The sequence below is a fragment of the Mixophyes fleayi genome, chromosome 3 (genome assembly GCF_038048845.1).
Source record: "Mixophyes fleayi isolate aMixFle1 chromosome 3, aMixFle1.hap1, whole genome shotgun sequence".
In the NCBI taxonomy this organism is placed as follows: Eukaryota; Metazoa; Chordata; class Amphibia; order Anura; family Limnodynastidae; genus Mixophyes; species Mixophyes fleayi.
Window position 1 is genome coordinate 241,926,242 of NC_134404.1, and position 23,846 is coordinate 241,950,087.

At 42.9% G+C, this 23,846-nt stretch overlaps 1 protein-coding gene across 1 annotated transcript in view; it reads right to left on the reverse strand.

Annotated features, from left to right (window-relative positions):
• LOC142144465 (adenylosuccinate synthetase isozyme 2) overlaps window positions 1–11,116 on the reverse strand; it is an 88,625-nt gene extending 77,509 nt beyond the window's left edge. The window contains exons 1-2 of the mRNA XM_075203353.1: window positions 10,776–11,116; window positions 3,962–4,064 (exon numbers count right to left, since the gene is read on the reverse strand). Of these exons, the coding sequence (XP_075059454.1) occupies window positions 3,962–4,064; window positions 10,776–10,964 (292 nt within the window). The 5' untranslated portion in view covers window positions 10,965–11,116. The remainder of the gene's footprint in view (window positions 1–3,961; window positions 4,065–10,775) is intronic.
• Window positions 11,117–23,846: the final 12,730 nt, after the last annotated feature.

Here is a 23,846-nt window from a genome sequence, read left to right on the forward strand (position 1 = left end):
TTTTTTTTGTGTAAACTACATTTATTGAAAGCTTACAGCAATGTAACACAAATCTAAGTGGTGTAAGTGTTACATTAGTTATGGAGAGTGCAATAAATATTTTTTTTTTTATTAGTGACACATACCTGGAAAAGTCATTAGGAAACAAGGAGTGTATGATAAGTAGGGGTGTGCACCAGCCACTTTTAGTGTTTTGGTTCTGATTTGTTTTTAAAAAAAGCATAAAAAGTGCTAAAATCCAGTTTTTTGGTTTTTTTTCACTCCTACGCTATTATTAACCTCAATAACATTCAATAACAATCATTTCCACTAATTTCCAGTCTATTCAGAAGACCTCACAATATTGTTTTTAGTCCAAAACGTTGCACCAAGGTAGCTGGATGTCTAAGCTAAGCGACACAAGTGGGCGGCACTAACACGTGGCCCATCGTAGGTGGCTGTGTAGGCTTGAATGGCCTTTTTCTGCTCCTCCATCCTCTGCAGCATATAGAGGGTGGAGTTCTAGCGCGTCACTACCTCTTGTTTTCGTTGATGACAGGGCATTTTCATTCTTTTTTTATTTGGCAGGAACAGTGAACATATTTTATTATCTGATACGAAGCTTTCTGGACTGCGTAGTGGAGTGGCCCCGGTACCCAATTTGGTACCGGGGCCACAATACTTCCTTCAAATTGTCTGAATTCCACTGCACAGATGGCGGACACCGGATGCACATCTAACACCAACATAGCTGTTAAGGCCGCAGTTATTCGCTTTGCAATAGGGTGACTACTGTCGTACTTTGTGCTCATGGCAAACGACTGTTGGACGGTCAATTTAGTGAAAGACGTAGCGTTCTTACGACTTCCCGTCTGGGAAGATGACCGACTACCAACAGCAACAGCGGCAGTAGTAGGCGTACCGCTGCAGGATTCCTCGGATGAATCCCGGATTGAAGAGGACTCAGTCTGGCTGGTGACATGGCCTGCAGGACTAAATCTGATGGAGATCGTGGAGGAAGTTGACGAGGAGGGTGTTGACGAGGAGGGTGTTGGTGGTGTGTATCCAACAGGACCAAGGGATTTAGGTGTCCCTGGACTGATGACGGTCCTAGCCCCAGTTCCTGAACTAATCACTGAACTATGAAGGCTATTCAGGTGACGTATAAGGGAGGATGTCCCTAGGTGGCCAAGATCCTTAACCCTGCTTATTTGAGCTTTACATAAGGTACATATGGCCATACATTTGTTGTCCGGATTGGGATAAAAATAACTCCAGACCGAAGAGGTGCATTTCTTGGTCTTCTGTACAGGCATGATGATGGGCTTTTTCATCCCATGGACAACAACTGATTCCCCCCCTGGTGCCTCATTTAAGATAACCACATCAGCATCCTCCTCGTCAAGTTCCTCCACAGCGCCAGCTACATCAATATCCTCCTCCCGGTGTACAACATTGACACCTTCATTATCCAAATCTGGATCTACACTGTGGGTGATCCTTCCAGCATATGCAGAGGGTGTGCTGCAAATGGTGGAAGGAGCCACCTCTTCCCGTACAGTGAGGGGAAGGTCAGGCTTCGCAACCACCAACACCCTTGGACTCTCCTTGGGGATTTGTGATAACATCTCTTTAGAAGGCAGAGTTGTTTGCTGTGTTGTTGCTGACAGCATAACTCTTAAATTTTTTGGAGGGGGGGGGGGGGGGGGAGGAGGAGGAGGGTTTAGATCCTTGGGTGAAGCTGAACCATTAGTCCTGAACACGGGCCAGGGCCTAAGCCGTTCCTTGCCACTCTGTGTCGTAAAGGGCATATTGACAAGTTTTCGTTTCTCCTCAGATGTTTTTAATTTCCTTTTTTTGGTAATTTTTGTGACCTTTGGGTTTTTGGATTTTACATGCCCTCTACTAGGAGATTGGGCATCGGCCTTGGCAGACGACGTTGATGGCATTTCATCGTCTATGTTATGACTAGCGGCAGCAGGTTCAGCATTAGAAGCAAGTGGGTCTTGATCTTTCCCTACTTTATCCTTTAAATTTTGGTACTCCATTATATGCAGCACACGTTGTATTACAGTACTATTTTTACTGCTGGAACAGTGAACAATTTTTTATAGATTTCAGTATATTAATGTTTCTGGACTGCAAGAAATTTTTTTTAGACTTTTTTTTTATGTTTTTTTAAAATGATTTTTGTATAATTTTTTTTTTTTTTGAAGATGTTTTAATACTTTTAAAATAACTATGCACTTAGCAGAACAAACCACTGGACTGATGCACCACTGGACTCAGCAAGGACAAAGCACTAGACACAAGTAAAGAGCACCACTACACTATACACCCTCCCTCTTCCCTGATGTCAGGCGAAATGAAGATGGCGGCCGCAAGGTGAGTATTTATGATATCCGAGTCTCGCGAGATCCGACGCGAGACTTGGATGTCATAGCCTCGGTTTGGCTTCGTTTGGCGCCCGGAAGTTCCCGAACAGTGCTCGGATCCGCACTGTTCGGGTGGGCTCGGATTAGCGGAATCCGAGCCCGCTCATCCTTAATGATAAGTCAAGTGTTCCTGCCTAAACAGGTTTATATCAATTTCCACGCTTTGTTTTTAATGCACACTCCCACATAGGTGTATTTTTTCTATGAATAGCAAGTTAAGTACTTTAACATGCATCCATTTTTTTTCTTAGTAATCCTCCTACAAATCATTACCTCCTTTTCAAAATCTCTCTGGAGGAAACCATAAAAGGGTCAGAATATATAACTTCTGCCAAATTCCAGTATCGGTCTGTGTGTGTGTGTATATGTTGGGGGGATTTAGATTGTAAGCTCCAATGGGGCCGGGACTGATGTGAATGAGTTCTCTGTACAGCGCTGGGGAATTAGTGACACTATATAAATAGATGATGGTATATTGGGCCATAGGCAGGCGTTTCCATATTATCCTCCTTACTAATCTAGTACTTCTGCAACGAAGAGTGTGTTCCGTACCTTCATACCGTATAGCAACTTAAAAAGGACTTCTTGGGTACTTCCCAATAGGTAGGTGAGGGAGGTGGTCTGGAGCATTGGTCAGGGATACTACTCTCCTTACTACATAAAGTGCATCAAAGTAGCACTAACAGATGTGTACATCGCTATATAGTTTGTAACCTTTCAGTCTTACCACTTACTTTGTTAATACACAGTATTTTGTAATAACAAAGACTGCGCTTTCCAATTTCCAATTGTAAAGCGCTGCAGAATATAATGACACTATAAATATCCTTCCACCAGTTGAAGACTAGGGTTGGGGGGTTAGGTTGATGTTGGGAAAATCTCTCTGGAAGTGTAAACCACAACATGATCGAATGCGTCAAGGCAGCCTAGAGACAACACTGCCTCTCTAGTGCAAAGTCTTTCCCCATGGCCACTAAAGGTGGAAAAGGCTTGGGAGCAGTGTAAACTTCACTGCTCCTCTAGTGACCTTTTAATAAGATTAAATATTTAGAGCTGCATCCACCAGACATGAACCCTGGTCTACTAAGTGAATTTCTGCAACAGATTTATTAAGCCAAATTTAAAGTGCCCAACCCCAGAGCTGCGCCTCCATATACCTCGGCATTACTGTCCCTCATAGAATGAAAGAGAAACCTTTCCAAAAATGATATATGCCAAGAAAAGAGAGTGGAGGAACAGGATGACTACATAAGTTCATTGTCATTACAGTGCAGTTTTCTTTGCTGAGAACATACTAGAATAACAATAGCAATGAATGAACACATGTGGATCAATACTCAGTTCTAAAATAAACAACTTTGTGCTGGTTATAAAAAGAAAAAAACAAAACCAATTTCTGTAGTACAATACAAAACAAAAACCATAGTGGACACAAAACAAAATGTTGGCTTACATTTTTTCAGTATATCTTTGCATTTATTTTGCTCCTCACACAAATTTGTGAATATATTGGTTAGAAAAAGATCTGAAAAGAATAGCATACTTACCAATGAAAGCAGTAACCTTTGGATTTATGATTCCACTTGGTAAAAGATGAAAGTCATATTCAATAGAATCCACTACAACTGTGTGACCAGCATTATTTCCTCCCTGCATGGTGGTGAAGAATGATAAAACAAAAAGTGAAAATAACCTAAGAACTTAAATTTGCATGTATTTGTCAACATTATAATATATATACTTTGGGTCTGTAACACTTACATTAATACGCACATCTCCATAAATTAACATACTGTTAGGTGGTGCATGCTCTTGAGGACAACAGTCCTCTTAGGAGTTGTCCATTACTGATTTGAGAATAGACCTGTAACATACATATTGTAAAACACCTCAAGATATATTGTTTGTTCCAAAAATATAGTCTCGAGATGAATTAGTGTTCTTCATTTTTTTTTTTTTTTAATCTGTGCACTGCAACAATGCCCAGTCACCAGTCAATGTCAAAAAATTATTGTAGTTTAAACTTTCCATTTTCAGTGTTTTTTATTTTTTTTAGGTGGAATAAAACCTTTAGCCTTTTAAATAGCAACATTACATTTGTTTGCATAGACAATTGCAAGTACCTTCACTCAGCATTTTAATAGAACTACAAAACTACATAAGTCTATAAGCATACTTGACTATGCTCCAGGAATGTACATGAAATCCCAGGTTTTAGTAGTTCTACCGGACCCCGGGGAGAGTGGGCCTTTCAGCCAATTTCCACCCACTTCACTAGTGAAGTGAAGTGGGTAGGACGTCGTCTCAATTAGGCGACTGTCATTTTGACCATGACCCCACAATGAAACAATTGCGCCATTTTGCAGCAGTCCCTCCTCCCCTGCAATTGCTACTTGACCTCCCCCCTCTGGGATTTCCAAGAAGGCAGACTTTCAAAGTTGGAAAGTGGGTTTATATGGTATAAAATGCACACAAGTAAGATGTGATTTCCGGTGTTTGCTTGTATTTTTTGCACATATGGGCAGAGAGTGGTCATAGGCATATACAAGGATCACAAGTGCACATGAGGGTTGTAATATAGTATATGTCCATGTTGTATAAGCTGGTCACACCCATCAGTGTGGGCCCATAAACAAGCCTTAAAATAATCTAGTCAAAAATAGATTATAGAATATGTTGGGGAGAAAAAACAGGCAGAAAATGTCCAATATCAGCCTGTGTATGCGGTCATCTCCCAACCATAGCCGGATTAAGGGGGGGGGGCACAGGGGGCACGTGCCCCAGGCCCCTCTCTCCAAGGGCCCCCTGCCGCGCGCATAACCTCTACTGATTTTTTTTTTTCTTAATGGCGGTGGCGGGCCCTCGGAGAGAGGGGGAGGGCTGCGGTCGGGTTCGGGGCTCCCTGCGTTGGTGGGGGGAGCAGGATAGTGAAAATAATAAATATAGATACTACTCACCTCATCGCAGCGCCGGCGTCCCTCCTTTCTGCACTGTTAACACTGAATGACAGGCGTGATGTCATCAAGTCACGCCTGTCATTCAGTGAGGAGCAGCGCGGAGAGGACCAGGAAAGAAACAGGAAGACAGAAGAGAAGAAAGAAGCTACAAGAAAGGTAAGTAAAAAAAAAAAAAAGGGAATAACGAAGAAAGGGACACTATGTAGGAAAAAAGGGGAAGAAGAAAGGGACACTATGGAGGAAAAAGGGGGAAGAAGAAAGGGACACTATGGAGGAAAAAGGGGGAAGAAGAGAGGCACACTATGGAGGAAAAAGGGGGAAGAAGAGAGGCACACTATGGAGGAAAAAGGGGGAAGAAGAGAGGCACACTATGGAGGAAAAAGGGGGAAGAAGAGAGGCACACTATGGAGGAAAAAGGGGGAAGAAGAGAGGCACACTATGGAGGAAAAAGGGGGAAGAAGAGAGGCACACTATGGAGGAAAAAGGGGGAAGAAGAGAGGCACACTATGGAGGAAAAAGGGGGAAGAAGAGAGGCACACTATGGAGGAAAAAGGGGGAAGAAGAGAGGCACACTATGGAGGAAAAAGGGGGAAGAAGAGAGGCACACTATGGAGGAAAAAGGGGGAAGAAGAGAGGCACACTATGGAGGAAAAAGGGGGAAGAAGAGAGGCACACTATGGAGGAAAAAGGGGGAAGAAGAGAGGCACACTATGGAGGAAAAAGGGGGAAGAAGAGAGGCACACTATGGAGGAAAAAGGGGGAAGAAGAGAGGCACACTATGGAGGAAAAAGGGGGAAGAAGAGAGGCACACTATGGAGGAAAAAGGGGGAAGAAGAGAGGCACACTATGGAGGAAAAAGGGGGAAGAAGAGAGGCACACTATGGAGGAAAAAGGGGGAAGAAGAGAGGCACACTATGGAGGAAAAAGGGGGAAGAAGAGAGGCACACTATGGAGGAAAAAGGGGGAAGAAGAGAGGCACACTATGGAGGAAAAAGGGGGAAGAAGAGAGGCACACTATGGAGGAAAAAGGGGGAAGAAGAGAGGCACACTATGGAGGAAAAAGGGGGAAGAAGAGAGGCACACTATGGAGGAAAAAGGGGGAAGAAGAGAGGCACACTATGGAGGAAAAAGGGGGAAGAAGAGAGGCACACTATGGAGGAAAAAGGGGGAAGAAGAGAGGCACACTATGGAGGAAAAAGGGGGAAGAAGAGAGGCACACTATGGAGGAAAAAGGGGGAAGAAGAGAGGCACACTATGGAGGAAAAAGGGGGAAGAAGAGAGGCACACTATGGAGGAAAAAGGGGGAAGAAGAGAGGCACACTATGGAGGAAAAAGGGGGAAGAAGAGAGGCACACTATGGAGGAAAAAGGGGGAAGAAGAGAGGCACACTATGGAGGAAAAAGGGGGAAGAAGAGAGGCACACTATGGAGGAAAAAGGGGGAAGAAGAGAGGCACACTATGGAGGAAAAAGGGGGAAGAAGAGAGGCACACTATGGAGGAAAAAGGGGGAAGAAGAGAGGCACACTATGGAGGAAAAAGGGGGAAGAAGAGAGGCACACTATGGAGGAAAAAGGGGGAAGAAGAGAGGCACACTATGGAGGAAAAAGGGGGAAGAAGAGAGGCACACTATGGAGGAAAAAGGGGGAAGAAGAGAGGCACACTATGGAGGAAAAAGGGGGAAGAAGAGAGGCACACTATGGAGGAAAAAGGGGGAAGAAGAGAGGCACACTATGGAGGAAAAAGGGGGAAGAAGAGAGGCACACTATGGAGGAAAAAGGGGGAAGAAGAGAGGCACACTATGGAGGAAAAAGGGGGAAGAAGAGAGGCACACTATGGAGGAAAAAGGGGGAAGAAGAGAGGCACACTATGGAGGAAAAAGGGGGAAGAAGAGAGGCACACTATGGAGGAAAAAGGGGGAAGAAGAGAGGCACACTATGGAGGAAAAAGGGGGAAGAAGAGAGGCACACTATGGAGGAAAAAGGGGGAAGAAGAGAGGCACACTATGGAGGAAAAAGGGGGAAGAAGAGAGGCACACTATGGAGGAAAAAGGGGGAAGAAGAGAGGCACACTATGGAGGAAAAAGGGGGAAGAAGAGAGGCACACTATGGAGGAAAAAGGGGGAAGAAGAGAGGCACACTATGGAGGAAAAAGGGGGAAGAAGAGAGGCACACTATGGAGGAAAAAGGGGGAAGAAGAGAGGCACACTATGGAGGAAAAAGGGGGAAGAAGAGAGGCACACTATGGAGGAAAAAGGGGGAAGAAGAGAGGCACACTATGGAGGAAAAAGGGGGAAGAAGAGAGGCACACTATGGAGGAAAAAGGGGGAAGAAGAGAGGCACACTATGGAGGAAAAAGGGGGAAGAAGAGAGGCACACTATGGAGGAAAAAGGGGGAAGAAGAGAGGCACACTATGGAGGAAAAAGGGGGAAGAAGAGAGGCACACTATGGAGGAAAAAGGGGGAAGAAGAGAGGCACACTATGGAGGAAAAAGGGGGAAGAAGAGAGGCACACTATGGAGGAAAAAGGGGGAAGAAGAGAGGCACACTATGGAGGAAAAAGGGGGAAGAAGAGAGGCACACTATGGAGGAAAAAGGGGGAAGAAGAGAGGCACACTATGGAGGAAAAAGGGGGAAGAAGAGAGGCACACTATGGAGGAAAAAGGGGGAAGAAGAGAGGCACACTATGGAGGAAAAAGGGGGAAGAAGAGAGGCACACTATGGAGGAAAAAGGGGGAAGAAGAGAGGCACACTATGGAGGAAAAAGGGGGAAGAAGAGAGGCACACTATGGAGGAAAAAGGGGGAAGAAGAGAGGCACACTATGGAGGAAAAAGGGGGAAGAAGAGAGGCACACTATGGAGGAAAAAGGGGGAAGAAGAGAGGCACACTATGGAGGAAAAAGGGGAAGAAGAGAGGCACACTATGGAGGAAAAAGGGGAAGAAGAAAGGCACAGTAAGGAAAAAGGGGAAGAAGAAAGGCACAGTAAGGAAAAAGGGGAAGAAGAAAGGCACAGTAAGGAAAAAAGGGGGAGAAGAAAGGCACAGTAAGGAAAAAAGGGGGAGAGGAGAGGCACAGTAAGGAAAAAAGGGGGAGAAGAGGGGCACAGTAAGGAAAAAAGGGGGAGAAGAGAAGCACAGTAAGGTAAAGAGGGGGAGAAGAGAAGCACAGTAAGGTAAAAAGGGGGAGAAGAGAAGCACAGTAAGGTAAAAAGGGGGAGAAGAGAGGCACAGTAAGAAAAAAAGGGGGAGAAGAGGGGCACAGTAAGGAAAAAAGGGGGAGAAGAGGGGCACAGTAAGGAAAAAAGGGGGAGAAGAGGGGCACAGTAAGGAAAAAAGGGGGAGAAGAGGGGCACAGTAAGGAAAAAAGGGGGAGAAGAGGGGCACAGTAAGGAAAAAAGGGGGAGAAGAGGGGCACAGTAAGGAAAAAAGGGGGAGAAGAGAAGCACAGTAAGGTAAAAAGGGGGAGAAGAGAGGCACAGTAAGGTAAAAAGGGGGAGAAGAGAGGCACAGTAAGGTAAAAAGGGGGAGAAGAGAGGCACAATAGTGGAGACAATTAATTAATTTAAGATGGGGTGGTTTGGGCGCTACTGAATGTGAGGTTGAGTTTGGGGAGAATGAGGTCCCTTTATTAAAATGTGCCTATGAATTATTTAATGGCTGCGACGGTTGCGGGAAATAGTATTTACATTTCAGAAATATACCTATTAATTTATTGCTGGGGCTGTTTGTAGGGAGGGAAATAGGTTTATTTATTAAATGGGAATACTATTATTTTAATGTTGGGGCTGGAGGAAGGCCTAATTATTAATCATGGGTGGTACTGATTTAACGCCGGGGGTGGCTGTAATTTTCTAAATGTACCCATTTTTTTTCCCCAAGTAGGGCCCCTAACATTCCAGGATCCAGACAAGCCGCAACTAAAGAAACCTGCAGCACAGGTGGTGGAAGTGAGAAGACCAGGTAGGAGAGAGCAGCAAAGTCTGTGAAATGTTGCGATTCTAGTGGGACAATCCCAATTTTTGGTGACCGTTCAATGGTGTACACAACAATGCAGGTTTTTTGTCTGTAGGAGGGTGGCCTGGCCATGCCCAATGATGCATTATCAATGGTATTTTAATTTGCGGTATCATTGCTAGTTTTAATGTGCATTATAAATTTTATTTTTAAAGTTCGGTATCATTGCTAGTTTTAGCGTGCGGTATCATTGCTAGTTTTAGTGTACATTATCAATGGTATTTTTAATGTGTGGTGTCAATACCCATTTTAATGTGATGTTTTGATGATTGTTTTAATGTACAGTATTTTAGTTTGTGGAAGCAATGATTTTTCTTATGTAGACAACCTAAGCGAGCCCTCTGGGAGAGCTGTAAGTGTCATACTGTGGGCTGTAGGTGATGTAATGCAGGATGTGTCACTATGCCCTTAATTTTAGATCTTAGGGGCCCCCCTGTCTTAAATGCCCCGGGCCCCCCGAAGCCTTAATCCAGCTCTGCTCCCAACCACACTGAAGTACATAACGCAGCTGCATCCCTCAAGTGATTAATGACCCCTATGTGAGCCTCCTTCTAACAAATATATTTAGACCAAGAATATCCATATGCACAGAATACACAAACAAGTTTCATGAAGTTAAAGTCACTTATATAAACACCTCAACTGAAAGTAAACTTACTTGTAAAAATATTGGAAGACATGAAATGAACAAATTATGCATTGTTATTTAGCCAAATAAATTTTATACAGCTTTACAATGCTATGTTTCTCCTCAAAATTACACTGTTCAATAAAGCTTATGCAAAAAAAAAAAAAAAAAAAAAAGTTTTAAAAATGCAGCAACATGTCAGATCTATATGAAGTATTTGGCCTTCTCAGGTGCCTTATATGTGATTCATACAGTAGAAGTAGTCACATGTACACAAAGCGTAGGAAGTTATTTCCTGACATAGCGAGAAAGGGAACATTTCTTCAGCTGGATTTGGTTTATAACAGTCTCAGATGCATTAGTAGGCCCGAGCAATAATTAAGAAAGATCTTACATGCGACACACACCTAAAGATCTGCGAACACGAACGAACACACACACTTACAAGGTCATGTTTATAAAAAAAAAACAAAAAAAAAATACAAATGAAAGAGATAATAATTGCCTACATATTAACCTAATGACCACTAATAACTGGTTCAGGTAGAGTCTGACCTTACACTGGCAACATTTGGCGCGTTACTGAAGCCCCATGTTATTGCGGTGTGCCCCACGTGTTTCTGCCGGGCTAATGTCATTACTTCACAACCAGTGACTGATATATTCCGATTAATACCCACTTATGTACAAGCGATTCACCAACAAACAAGACAAATTTTATACTAATAATGGTTTTATTATTCTCCGCCGAGGCCCTGCACTCACCTGACAGCGGCACACAATGTCTGCATCCTGAGCCAGTAAATCCACCACTTTGCCCTTCCCTTCATCACCCCATTGAGCGCCCAACACCACGGTGACTTTGCTACCCACAGCAACAGGATGTACAGCGGATGCAGAGCTTTCTCCATTAGACATTATGGCCGGTAGTGTCGATATGTCGTCCGAAGACATGGCACCTTTGATTCACAGAGCGATGACGACAGGGCTCAGTAAGAAGCAAATGTAGCACGAAGTTAAGCAGAAACGTCGTGCTGTTTCCGTAACTTACACACCAGAAAGCAAGGAAGGAAGGGAAAAAAAAGTAACCCTTTGTACGCCCCTTCTTGGTTTAAGTTCCGCTATACTTAGCGCCACCTGCCGGTTTGTAAGGTAGAGATTCCACTTTCAGCTAAAATATAAGGGGCACATTTATCAATATTCACATAAAGTGAAAAGTAGTTTTCAATCCTTATCGCAATGATAAGGATTGAACTACTTATCACATTTATGTACAGCCCTGCACAGAAACAGCAGTTCCGAAAAACTGCTGTTTCAGTGATAAAATAAATCATACTTACCCCCCTCTTCGGAAGCGCTGTCTTCGTGTCTTCTCTTCACTCTTCAATTGCGCATGTCCAGTTCCAAGAACTGCACATGCGCACACAGATCCCCTCTCTGTCTCTGCAACGATAGTTGCAGAGAGAGAGCGCTGAGTGACAGGGAGGGATCATGTGATCCCTCCACACATGCGAAGAGCAGAGCTGCAGAGCTGACAGCATTAGATTTCTTCAATTAGGATGATGTACGCCAGCTTTAGCTGTGGGACTGTGGGACCTTAATGACCCGTTAAAAGCACTATCGTGCTTTATTAAATATGCCCCTGAGAGCGCTATAATGATCGCTGTGAATTTATGTGAAGCCATAGCTCAGGAGCAACGCAGATTTCTAGATGGGTTTTTAAAATGGTTGCATTAGGAAGCATATTTAACAAGTATCTTGGCGGTAGTTGTCCTGCTGCAATGCCTGTTTTGTAGTTGCTAGCTCGGGTTAGTGATAACAGATTATTATAATCAAAAGATGATTTTGTCTGAATAAAGCATTTTTATAAAGAATGAAGGTTTTTTTTATGTACGTTTAATCAGTAAATCCTTTATTTTAAACTTTGAAACATTTGTTTATTATTTTTAGAGCCAGACATACACACAGATAGAGGGTGGGTGGACAGATAAGCTTGCACTTAGGGGCATATTCAATTGTTGGCGTTACACGGAAAAGTAACGTGGCGTGTGTACTGTTACCGTTATTACGGTACCTTTAATGCTGGATTTCAGCCACTGCGAGTTGAAATCTGGCTTAGAATTACTGTAATAACGGTAATATATTTAACGCCGGGGGAAATGCCAACAATTGAATAAGCCCCTTAGGATGGTAGATTGTGGTTTAAACATAATCAGAGCATTCGACAGGGCTGTAATGAGGGCGGTCAGTGGTGCGATCACCCACAAGCTGCCCGCTATTTGCCCATTCTGCTCCAGGTGTATTTAGTGAACAGAGAGGAATTACAGTTATAAGGATTAACTAATAACATAATAGTGGGAAAAAGGCCTAATCATAACTGCAGTGTAAATATGTTGTATCAAATTAATCCATTAATAAATTGAGCTACTAAGGTGTTAAATGTGAAGTCAGAGTGTCTGGTGTGTGTTTACCTGGTGCTTCTGCCCACCTCTATGTTAAAAGATAACAGTAATACTTTCAGGGAAAGCTGAGCAGCTTCAAAGGTCCCTGTGGTGAACTGCATAGGAGAGTTTTTTGACACCTAACAAGACTTTGGACAGACGGTAGGAAGCCATTCACAGCTTGTAGTCTTACACAAGGAGACCAGGTGATGACTTGCTGTATCTTATGTAGACAAAGACAACACAGAAAGCTCTCTATGCAGGAATATATAAATAAGAACTTCAAAGAAAATGCCTTCATATTTAATATTTTGGGAAATCCGTGTGCCACTCCATACTCAGGGATGTGAATTACAGGTACTAGCAGTACCAGGGAACAGCTGTAGTCACATGTCTTTGGGTAAGGTATGTCATATTGTTATAATTTCAACATGTATGGTATTTAAATGTGCAGGAGATTATGACTGCTTTATTGACGGGGGAGTTATGTTTCTGGAAAATATCTGAGAAAAGTTAAGACAGATCAAAACTCAGGAATAGTTTTTAACAAACCGTAGGTGACACATAAAGGGACATTTCCGCCCCCACATTAGCATCCACACTACCCCTGTGAATACCGTCCCATTTGATTTTGCTTAAAAACCTGAGTTCTGAAGGGACAAATTGTCAGTATTTTGGGAAATCAATCATCATTGATAAGCTGTCCATCTTCAAGCCAATTTCCATGGGTGCAGAATATACCATTTATCTGTAAGTTATACTCTGAATTTAATTCCTTTATTTTAAATCTGTTTTGTTATGTATGTCATGTCATCTTAGTTGTTTTTATAACCTGTAAGCATTGTACTTATTGTTTATTAAATATAAAAATGTAATAATCATGTACTTATTGCTCTAAACAAATTCACTGATTAGAAGAGAGAGATTGCTTGGCTAGGTTAACTCTTTAGATTCCAATGTGTAAAGGGTTAACTGTTTAGCTACCAGAGCATAGAGTGTGCGCAAATTGAGGAATTAAGTCATAGGTTTTCTACGGGCCTTATACGTGGAGAAGTGTGGAAGCGTGTGTCGTGTTGGGAAAGGGACCAACTAAAGTTGTAGCCTGAAAGAGAGGTGAGTGTGAGGTTTAGGCTGGAATCCTGTGTGTTCCCTTACAGTAAGCTGAGTGCGGTTTGTGACTGGTAAACGTAATTAGGAAAGGATTCCTGACAAAATAGAGGTGATATATTGTTTGACTGTAAGAATATATAATAAGATGCTAAATCAGGGAGTGGCTAGAGGTGCCTAAACGTGACATTGTATATGAATGCGGTTCTGCCCTGTGTCAACACCTGCCCAGCGATAGAGGAAAGGGTGCCCGGTCACCTGGCTCTGTGCAGCATTGTGCCTTTACAATGCTGTCAGTGGAGACGAGACAGTTAGGCAAATAAGAAAGAAGAAGCAACAGAGAAGTGAGGAATAAGAAAAAGAAGTTGAGGAGGTAAGTACTGGCTGGAGAAAACGGAGAGAGGGGCCTGGAGGAGAGGTGGCTGGAGAATACATGCTGGGGGCAGAGGAGGAGGAAAGGGCTGGAGAGAAGTGGTGTGGAGTATGGAGATAACTAGGGGTGAGAGGTGGGTGTAGTAAAAAGGGGATTCGAGGGGGCTGGAGAGAGTATTCAGGGTGCTGTGGGTTGGAGAGAAGGGGGGGATTTTCTTTGTTGACGATAAATATATGTCACATAAATATTATAAAACTTAAAAAGTAATTAAATATACCTATAAGAAATAAATCAGTAATATATTCAAAAGAAGATGATATCTTTATTAGCAATAATAGGCTCTTTTAATTGTGAAGGAAATGTGTAAATTATTAATTTGATTTTCGGGCTTGTGGGGAAATAGACTTTTTCATTAAATGCCTAGCCCTCTACAAGTGCTGTTATTATTTAATGTTGGGGTTGGCCGGAGTGGGTGAGGGGTTGGGATATGTCTGTTTATTAAATGGGAATGTTATTAACTTACTGTTAGGGCTGCCAGTGGCGGGGAATATGTTGGTTTATTAAATAAGAATTCTATAAATTTAATATTAGATCTAGTGGAGGGAATAGAGCTACATAATAAAAGGAAATATTAAATTAATAGTGTTAGGGCTGTATGGAGGGAGATAGGCCTGCATAATTGTTACATGGGAATGCTATCAATTACTTTCTGGGGGTGTTTGGGTGGAAGGAGGCCTGTTTTTTTACATTTTAAAAAAGCTACTAATTTAATCTGATTTAAGCTACTTCTAATGTCAGGGAGGCCTAGATTGTTAACTCACTGCTCAGCTTTCCAGAAGCAGGGCCATCTTTTCCATTGGGCACGATGGGCAGGTGCAAGGCTCTTAATAAGAATAAATAATCCTGCAAAAGAAAAACTACAAGGGTCACTGAGCGAGTACATTTAAAAAAAGCAGTGCATATATATATATATATATATATATATATATATATATATATATATATATATATATATATATTATAGGGGCCCCGATGCACTGCTTTGCCCGGGGGCCCGTAATGTTGTTAAGATGGCCCTGTCCAGAGGGTGAATAATCTCTTTTCAAAACATTCCAGGATCTAGCCAAGAAGCAACACCAGGTAGTCAAAACTACAAGAGCAAGTAGGAGACAACAGCACAGGGTTAGAGAATGGTCTTACGCTTTCAAGAGGGCTAAGCACATCCCCACAGTAGAATGGCTATGCCTCCTCGGCGGTACACCACTGTTTTGAGGCAGCATCTACTGTACTTCTACCAAGTTGGGTGGGGGGCACAAGTGTTTTCTCTTGTCCAGGGGACTAAAATATCTAGCTAAGTCGCATAGTCACTGGGTTTGACAGGGTTATACCCAGTCAGAGCCGTAACGATGGCGGTGCGGGCGGTGCGACCGCACCGAGCGCAAGCCCAAGGAGGCGCAGCCGCCCGATACCTGCCTCTGTGCCCACAATTCGTTCAGGGCATCAAAAGCAGTGCACTTCCACTGAAAGCCGGAAGTTCAGCATTTGGAACGCATTTGCGTTCCAAATGCCCAGGTGACCTGGAAGTTGGTTTCATCCCCACTGACGAGCGGGTCATATCCGGAGCCATGCGCTATCACACTTACTACAGGAGCGTTTAGGAAATCCTCATAAGCAGGTCTGTGTTTTGAATTTTTCACGTGCTGTCTATTGTGATTCCCTCCGGAGGGTGAAGACAACATTGGGTAAGAAGCACGTTTTTTAGTTTGAACTAATTTAGTTTTAATTTCTGATCTATACTGGATTTGACCCAGAAGTTGTATAATTTGGAGTTACAGTCCTTTCAAACAAGACGTTTTTTGATTATATATTTTTTATTTTTTACACTTTATTTATTTTTATTTTATTTTTCTACCTGTTTTTGATCTGTGACTACGAGTTTTCTATCCACTTGTATGAGGCTAGAGCAATTATTACAATCCATCTGTTACCTCAGTACTGAAGGTTTGTCTGTATACCGAGTCCACTGGACCTAAATGCTGGCTGGTTATATGTTTTTTTATACACTCTGATTTTTATATATTCTATTTGTGTATAGATTCCTTCAATTGTACTCTCCGTAAATAAAACACTGTTCCTTTTGGATTGCCTATGTTTCCAATATTCTTTGGTTCTTGACAGATTCTCCAGTTATATTGATATAAACACCAGTGATAGAGGCTTTTCGCAGCGCAACCTGTTTTGTTTGTTAGGATCTTTCCGAAGTCCTTGCAGGACAGATCAATAACCTTTATAATCAAGTTAGCAATGGTCTGTGAGAGGCAGCTTGACCCTTCCTGTCTGCTGAAAGGATGACAAATTCTGTTTTTCTCCACTGTTCTGTAACATCCAGAGCCATAACTAGGCAGGTGCGGGTAGTGCTGTCACCCAGGGTGCAAGCCCAAGGGGGTGCAGCTGCCCGATACCTGCCTCTGTGCCCAGGCGAACCACAGCTCTAATCTCAGCAGCTTCCCCACAAGCAACAATTCATTCCGGGCATCAGAAGCAGTGGAACGTTCTGGGGTAAATGCATGGTCTGGGGTAAATGCATGGTCCTCTAAGGAACCCACAGACCGCAAGTGCAAATACTAATTAACCACTGTGTTTGACATGTGGTGCCACTGGTATTTAAGCCAGTGCCATATATCTATATAGATATACATATATATATATATATATATATATATATATATATATACATATGCATTTGTTTTTTTATGTTTTTGTAAATATGTGTAACAGAATTTTTTCAGTAAAGTGCCAACCACACCCCCACATTAGGTTGGCCACACCCACTCGGCAAATGCCACGCCCACTTAGATGGGGGGCGCCGGTGCCCTGTCTCGCCCAGGGCACTAAAATGTCTAGTTACGGCACTGTACCCAGTAAATGGCTGCTAGCAACCTAGTTGGTGGATGGTGCTGGCCATCCACCAATCAGAGTGGTGGGAAGTGAACTATTCACCAGTCAGAGTGCAGGAAGGTTTAGACATACTGAGAGGTGACAGGGGACCGCATTAGGAGTAAGTAATGTAATGAGGTCACCCTCAGAGGGGTCTGATGTTTACGTAGGGAGGAGAGAAGGGTCTGGGGCCTGACTTTACGTTAGGAACGCAGGGAGGTTAGATTTGGGTACATTTTTCACTTCGGGAGTGGCGGTGGGTCAGATCTGGGATCTGAATTTTAACTAGGGAGGGGGGGGGGGTCAGATCTAGGGTCTGAATTTTAACTAGTTGAATGTAATAAAAGAAAACTCATTGGAAATAATTTATTATTCTCTGATATTATTAATATTATTATTAATATCGTCCTTTATTTATAAGGCGCCACAAGTCTTCCAAAGCACCATATATAGAGGTTAGAGCATACAACAAACTTAGTCCATACAGATAAGAACAATGGGTACAGATAAACAGAATAATACATTTATGGATGGATGCAATTAACAGAACAAATCGCATGGCCTGCAAAAATAATTCTGCATAAGTCAAAACAGGGAGAGGAGAATGGACTGAAGGCAGACATGAGATGTAGGGTAAAAGACCCTGCCTGTGAAGGCTTATATTCTGAAGGGAGGGTTTATGAGAGACAAAAGGATCAAATGGGATCAATAAGCTTGCTGAGGTTCACTATGGTACAGGTCTGCATGTGGAGAGGCCTGGATGGGGCCATGAAGTCTTAGAGGACAATAACTTGGGGTGTGTTGTGGGGCAGGAGTGCAAGTTACATACAGTAGAAGGCACACTTAAGTGTAGTACACTCCTTGCAGATGCAGTCTAGAGTAGGCCTATTGTGAGAGCAGGGGTCTGGCCCATGCAACTAAAGGTAAGAATCCACTGGACACCTACTCTAGACTTGTAGGGGTTAAGGGGAGCATTGTATGTATCATTGTGTTCAACCGTTACAGTTTTTATTTGATTGTATCATATATGACTTTGTTAATGTCTATTCTTAAATTTGGCCAGGTTCCGGGAGTCTGGGAGTCACACAGTCTTTTTCCAGACCCAGCACCAAAGTGAGTCCCCATTGTTCTGGGCTGTGGCCAGCCAGCTCCATTGTCCCAGCTGTGGCCATCCCCTCTCTAAGACTGCCCTGGCCCAGCTCTGTGAGCGTGTAAACCAAACTGGATATAAAAATGGAGGGGTCGAGGCTCAGGTGCTATGTTCTGCTTGGGACAGTCTATGCTTTGAAGTTTAATCTTCTGCTTGAATGAGCATCCTGTTATTGCTGTTGGAAAGCTTTGAAACACTGAGTACTGTGACTTGCTGAGCCTGCTAAAGCAGGGAAATCTTGGGCTTGACTCCAACCACTCTGGTAGAGGGGAGTATATCACCCGGGACCATGTAACAAAGAGAACTAAGGTGACTGCAGTCCTTGGGATAATAGGGTAAGTGACATGAGTGTTGTAAACCTGCCTGCCATTTATTTTATACTGTATTTTCTAGCGTTTGTGTTTTTGCACAATAAAAGTACCATTGTACTTTCTAACTGTTGTTGTCTGAGTGACTTAGAACCCCTAAAAGGAATCAGGTATTATAACATGGTACATAAAGTATCTCTGGGTGGCCAGCCAGCATTAATAGGGCCAAAAACTAAACACACAATCATACACCTTAAAATAATCAACCAGCGCTATTGCTATAGCTAAGGGCTAGGCTGTTTACCACTGCAAAAGTGCCGACTAGAACTAGGCTTTGCCAAGTTGGGCTGGTCACACCATAACAGAGGGACGTGCTCTTCGGATCCTCCTGCCATAATGTGATCCCAGTCCCATCTTGGTTAGCACAGAGCAGAATTCTTTAGGGGAATTGAGCTTGCACAAACTGTGCTCCCTCTCCCCCAGTGAAAGCCAGCTGCATGCTGAACAACACTTGAGCTTCTCTGGGTGCCAGGGTAAGGGGTTACAGTGTTGAAATTAGGAAGTGTGTCTGTGAAACTACATATACAAGCAAGCCGTGACAGCCATTGTCTGCCATTGCATGCTAGCGCTTGGAGAAGTTTGTCTTGAACTGGCTAACAAAATAGATGCAACAATGTTAAAAGAATCTAATAAGATACTGCAACTCCATTTGACAGTACCAACTTGAAAAAAAAATACAGTCTTTGATTTTGCTTGACAATTTAACTAGATCTTGGCTATAAGTAATTGTGTCTTCACATATATTCCCCATCAAAGTTGGCATGCTGAAAATAAAATACCTATATTACCTGTCCATATTGCAGTCACTGACTTATTTTTGTAATGCAGAACAAATTTTTACCGCCTTTTACTAAAAACATTCCTTCCAGTTGTCCCTATTTTGGACCAAATCTCCCTGTTCTGTTTTGCCTTCTATTTATGTATATTTTGCTTGTATTCTACATGTTTGTACTACCACATATACTTCATCTTTATCACACTTCAATATCATATTACGGTCTCCTAAAAAATAATTGGATGAAGGAGGTAATCATTTCTGTACATTGCGATCAGTTGCAATGCAAATTATGCGCAACATAACTTTTATTAAAATGTGTTTTATATATCTACTAATCTTTTCATATAAAATATATTGTTGTGAACAAATTGCTAAATAATGTTTCCAACATTTGAATTATATCGTGTTTGGTATCACTCTGCTTACAATTTAAGAGAATGTTCCAATGCTATTTATGTAGCGTTCGCACTTAGCATACGCTAGTTATGAATAATATTATTTTTCTACACAATAATAGCAAGCACTCAAGGATCATTAAAAACCAGTTTGAACAAGTCTAGAGGTAGAAATCTGAACTAAGGACACCTGGCATTCCTGAGAACAGTGACCAGAGGAATCCACCAATGCCATGTTGAGTATCTAAGAGTGCAAGACCTCTCAACCAATTAATGAAGGCTCTACAATTTTAACTGTGTGTGTCAGGATTTCCCAGGTATGACCACGGAGAGGAGATAAGTGGTTATAATGAGTTTATTAACAAACACAGATGACAAGGTAACTCACAAGACAGTTCAAGGTGCAGATGAGAAACAACAGGTAACTGCAATAGTAGATTTCAACAGGCAGCGTGGAACTATAAGTACCAGGTATAATGGTTGAAGATGCAGGAGTCCAGTAGCAGGTAACAGCAGTAGAGAATACAAAGAAGTAATTTGCAGGAGTCCAGATAGCAGATAACAGCTGACAACTTGGTAATGCAGACAGCAGCTGACAACTTGGTAATGCAGACAGTAGCTGAAAACTTGGTAATGCAGACAGTAGCTGACAACTTTGTAATGCAGACAGTAGCTGACAACTTGGTAATGCAGACTGGAGCTGACAACTTGGTAATGCAGACTGGAGCTGAGCACATGGAAATGCTCACAGGAGAGACCTGATGATCTGGCCCAGACCATATGAAGCAGGCAGGTTAATATAGGCCTCATGCAGGTGACACAACTCTCAGTAATCGAGGAGAATGATCAAAGTAGCACAGTGGCCCCTTTGGTGGGCAGTGGTACTACAAATAGAATACATAATGAATCCAATAAAGTCACTGCAGACAGCAGCTGCAGAGTGCAAGTCGTGACAGTGTCATTTCGTTTACAACTGTACTGTGTATATATGTAAGCTCTGATTCTTGGAGACCAGAGCGTTGTGATTAAAACTTCAGTTGGTGCCAACGCATAAGTATTCCAAACTTTGCCTTTTTATGCTTTGATAATAAAACCTTTTGTGCTTTGGAACCACTGCGATCGCATTGAAAAATCTTTATTAGTAACGATAATACGGACGCAACACCTAAATACTATTATTATGAGTTTGAATGTTTTATCGTAGTTGTGGCGACGCTGCATCTATTGACAATCAGACTGTCATCACAAAAATGGAGACAGACTGTCGACTGATTCAGTGTATTGACATGGTTAAAATGTTAACATTGTGAAAATCGACAGGTAGTAATTTTAACAATGAAACGACAATGCCAGCAGACCTGCCGGCATTACAGCCACCCGCACAATATAGTTAATACGAAAAAAATAAATTATAGAAAAAGCATGCTCCCCCTTCCCCAGACAGATTAACCCTAATGCTGCCAGCCTAGGCTGGTACTAGCAAAATTGGAAGGGCCAAAAGCATGGGATCCCCCCCGATTTTACTAGTACCAGCACTAGGCTTTACCAACCAGGGCTGGTGGTACTATAGCATGGGTATCCGCAGTGTGGGGTCCCCCTGCCATAATTACAACCAACCCCAGGCTGGTCAGCATGGGGCTAGATTCCCTAGGAAAATTAGGTTGTGAAAGTCAAATAATTGGATGAAGTCATTTCAAATGAATTAACATCGATTGATTTGGTTTTATGTGAAACAGGCAAATGGTATTCTACAACGTAGAAGTGCTAATTACGCAATCATACTAGCGAACACTTATAAATACATTTATACTCACACATACATTTGTTAAAAGTTCACTTTAATAAAGTTCCAGCACATTGTCCTTTTTATTCAAACGTAATAGATTTAATAGTTTAATGTAATAATGTTAAAACTACTTTAAAGACATCTAAAGCACAGGATATAGGAAATGTATCGTGTTTAGTGTCATACTAAACCACTTTTTACCATCAGAAATCTGTTACTGTGATCGCTTAGCTGCGTGTGTCATTCATATCCCTAGTTATGGGGATTAATGCACATAATTATATTGCAATTGTAATGCAAATGGGTTGGTTTGAACCAGTATTTCGGCGGGCTCCTGAGGTATATGCTCCTGACACATAGGCAACAGTTGGAGCGAGTTGCCCTTACCCTTGGAGAGCATCGCTTGAACCGACCTATGACCTGCATTGTACTGGACTGTCCTAAACCCCGAACCAATGGAGAATGCTTTTACAATTATCTTGTTTACTTTATGACATCATCACTGTTTTCTATGTAACACAAATTGTATGTAAACCAGGCACTGAGACCAACATTCAGTCTACTTTGACCATAGGCTTCAGGACTGAATGACTGTTAGCTGGATCAAGTGTGCTACGCATGTATCGGCTGTACTTTGTTTTATTATTGTGATTTGTTACATCTTTTGTGCATTAGAACCACATTGATAACAGCGGACATTATTTATTGGTAGCGACAAAACGAACATTACAAAGTCTACAAAGAAACTGTCACTCACCGGACCGTGAGTGCCTCTTCCCGGACATTTAGGAACCGTGGTCGTCCTCCATCCTGAGGGTCTGCGCATGCGCAGCCCTTTCCTACCCTTCAGTGTATGTCCCTTTAACTTAATTGGCAGATCAGGCAACACTCCCTATATTAAGCACCTGTGGTCAACACCACGTTGCCTGATCTTGGAGTCTCATTCCCTATGAGTCTCTGAAGGTGTTCCTGTATTCCTCGTGTTTTCAGCGCTGCTGATTCCTGTGGTTTCCAAACCACTTCTACCTCTGTGGTTTCCAAACCACTTCTACTACTGTGGTTCCCATACAACTTCTACCATCAACTGTATCATCGTGACTGTTAGCTGATTCCTATCCGCTGCCTCCGTGCGCTACAGTCTTCCAAACCACTTCAACGCTATTACTTATCATTGTGACTGTTTGCTGATTCCTATCCGCTGCCTCCGTGCACTTCAGTCCTCTTATCCACATCATCGCTATTATATTTCACTGTGACTGTTTGCTGGTTCCTACCCGCTGCCTCTGTGCACTCCAACCGTTACTTTACATCCACTCACCTGTTCCTCATCAACTCCGTGAGCTGATTCCTATCCGCTGCCTCCGTGCACTACAAGCCTTCAGCTTGCAACTCTCCTGTGTTCATTATCGGGACTGTTAGCTGTTGTCTATCCGCTGCTTCCGTGCACTACAGCCTCCAGCCTACAACTCGCCTGTGTTCATCATCGTGACAAGTTAGCTGATTCCTATCCGCTGCTCCTGTGCACTGCAGCCTCTTCTCAGCTCTCCTGTGTTTCCTCGAGACTGCCGCCCTCATTGCCATTTGCTACTCTCCGTGATCAACAGCTCTCGGTCTACTCTGCTCTCCCGTGTTCCATCGCTACTGACAACTATTGGTTGCTACTGGTTACCTCCGTGTACCGCAGAGTCCTGCTGCTGCTGACCGCGCTATCATCCATCTACTGCTGATCCGCTCTCCACGCCTTCACGTGTCCCGCAGGTCTACCCTCCTGTCTGCATTGGATTTGTATCTCATCTACTACTCCTCTGCTGGATCATCTCCACTCTCCTGGGTCCTGCGTGAGTCCAGTTCCACGTGTTATTGATTCCTGTGGATTCGTGTCCCTGTTGGTCTACTTATCTGTGCGCTGCACCTACTGACCGCTGCCTCAGGTATACTGGGACTTCTCATCCAGCCGGCCTTCTGCCGCTCAGGTATCCCTGCACTCCTATCTGACTGCCTGCTTCTGAACCACGGTATGCATACTTCTCATTGACTGTGCTGGTGTATTGCATATCTTGCTGGACTGTGTTGGTTCTCCTCTGGAGTCTGCTATCCGCTGAGTCTATTGCCATCATTGACTGTGTTAACTTGTGCTGGACTACTTCAAGAGACTTCCTATATTTGCAGACCTGTTCAGTCATTTATATATATATTGTGCATGTTACTGTGGATCGTATATAAGGTGCCTGTGTATATCCTGTGTTGCAGTCTCTCCCCGATCTCCTCCTCACATATATATTCAGTGGTACAACTTGCTAGTAGCAGACCACTGATCCCTGTTTCCAGTATCACCTGTTCCAGTATCCTCTCACTTAGCAGTGGTACAACTTGCTATCGCAGACCACTGACTCTCATCACCTCCTCGTCTCTGTTGGACATTCCTCCTCACTATAGCAGTGGTACAACTTGCTATCGCAGACCACTGACTACCTTCACGTGTCCTTGTCCTACAGTTCCTC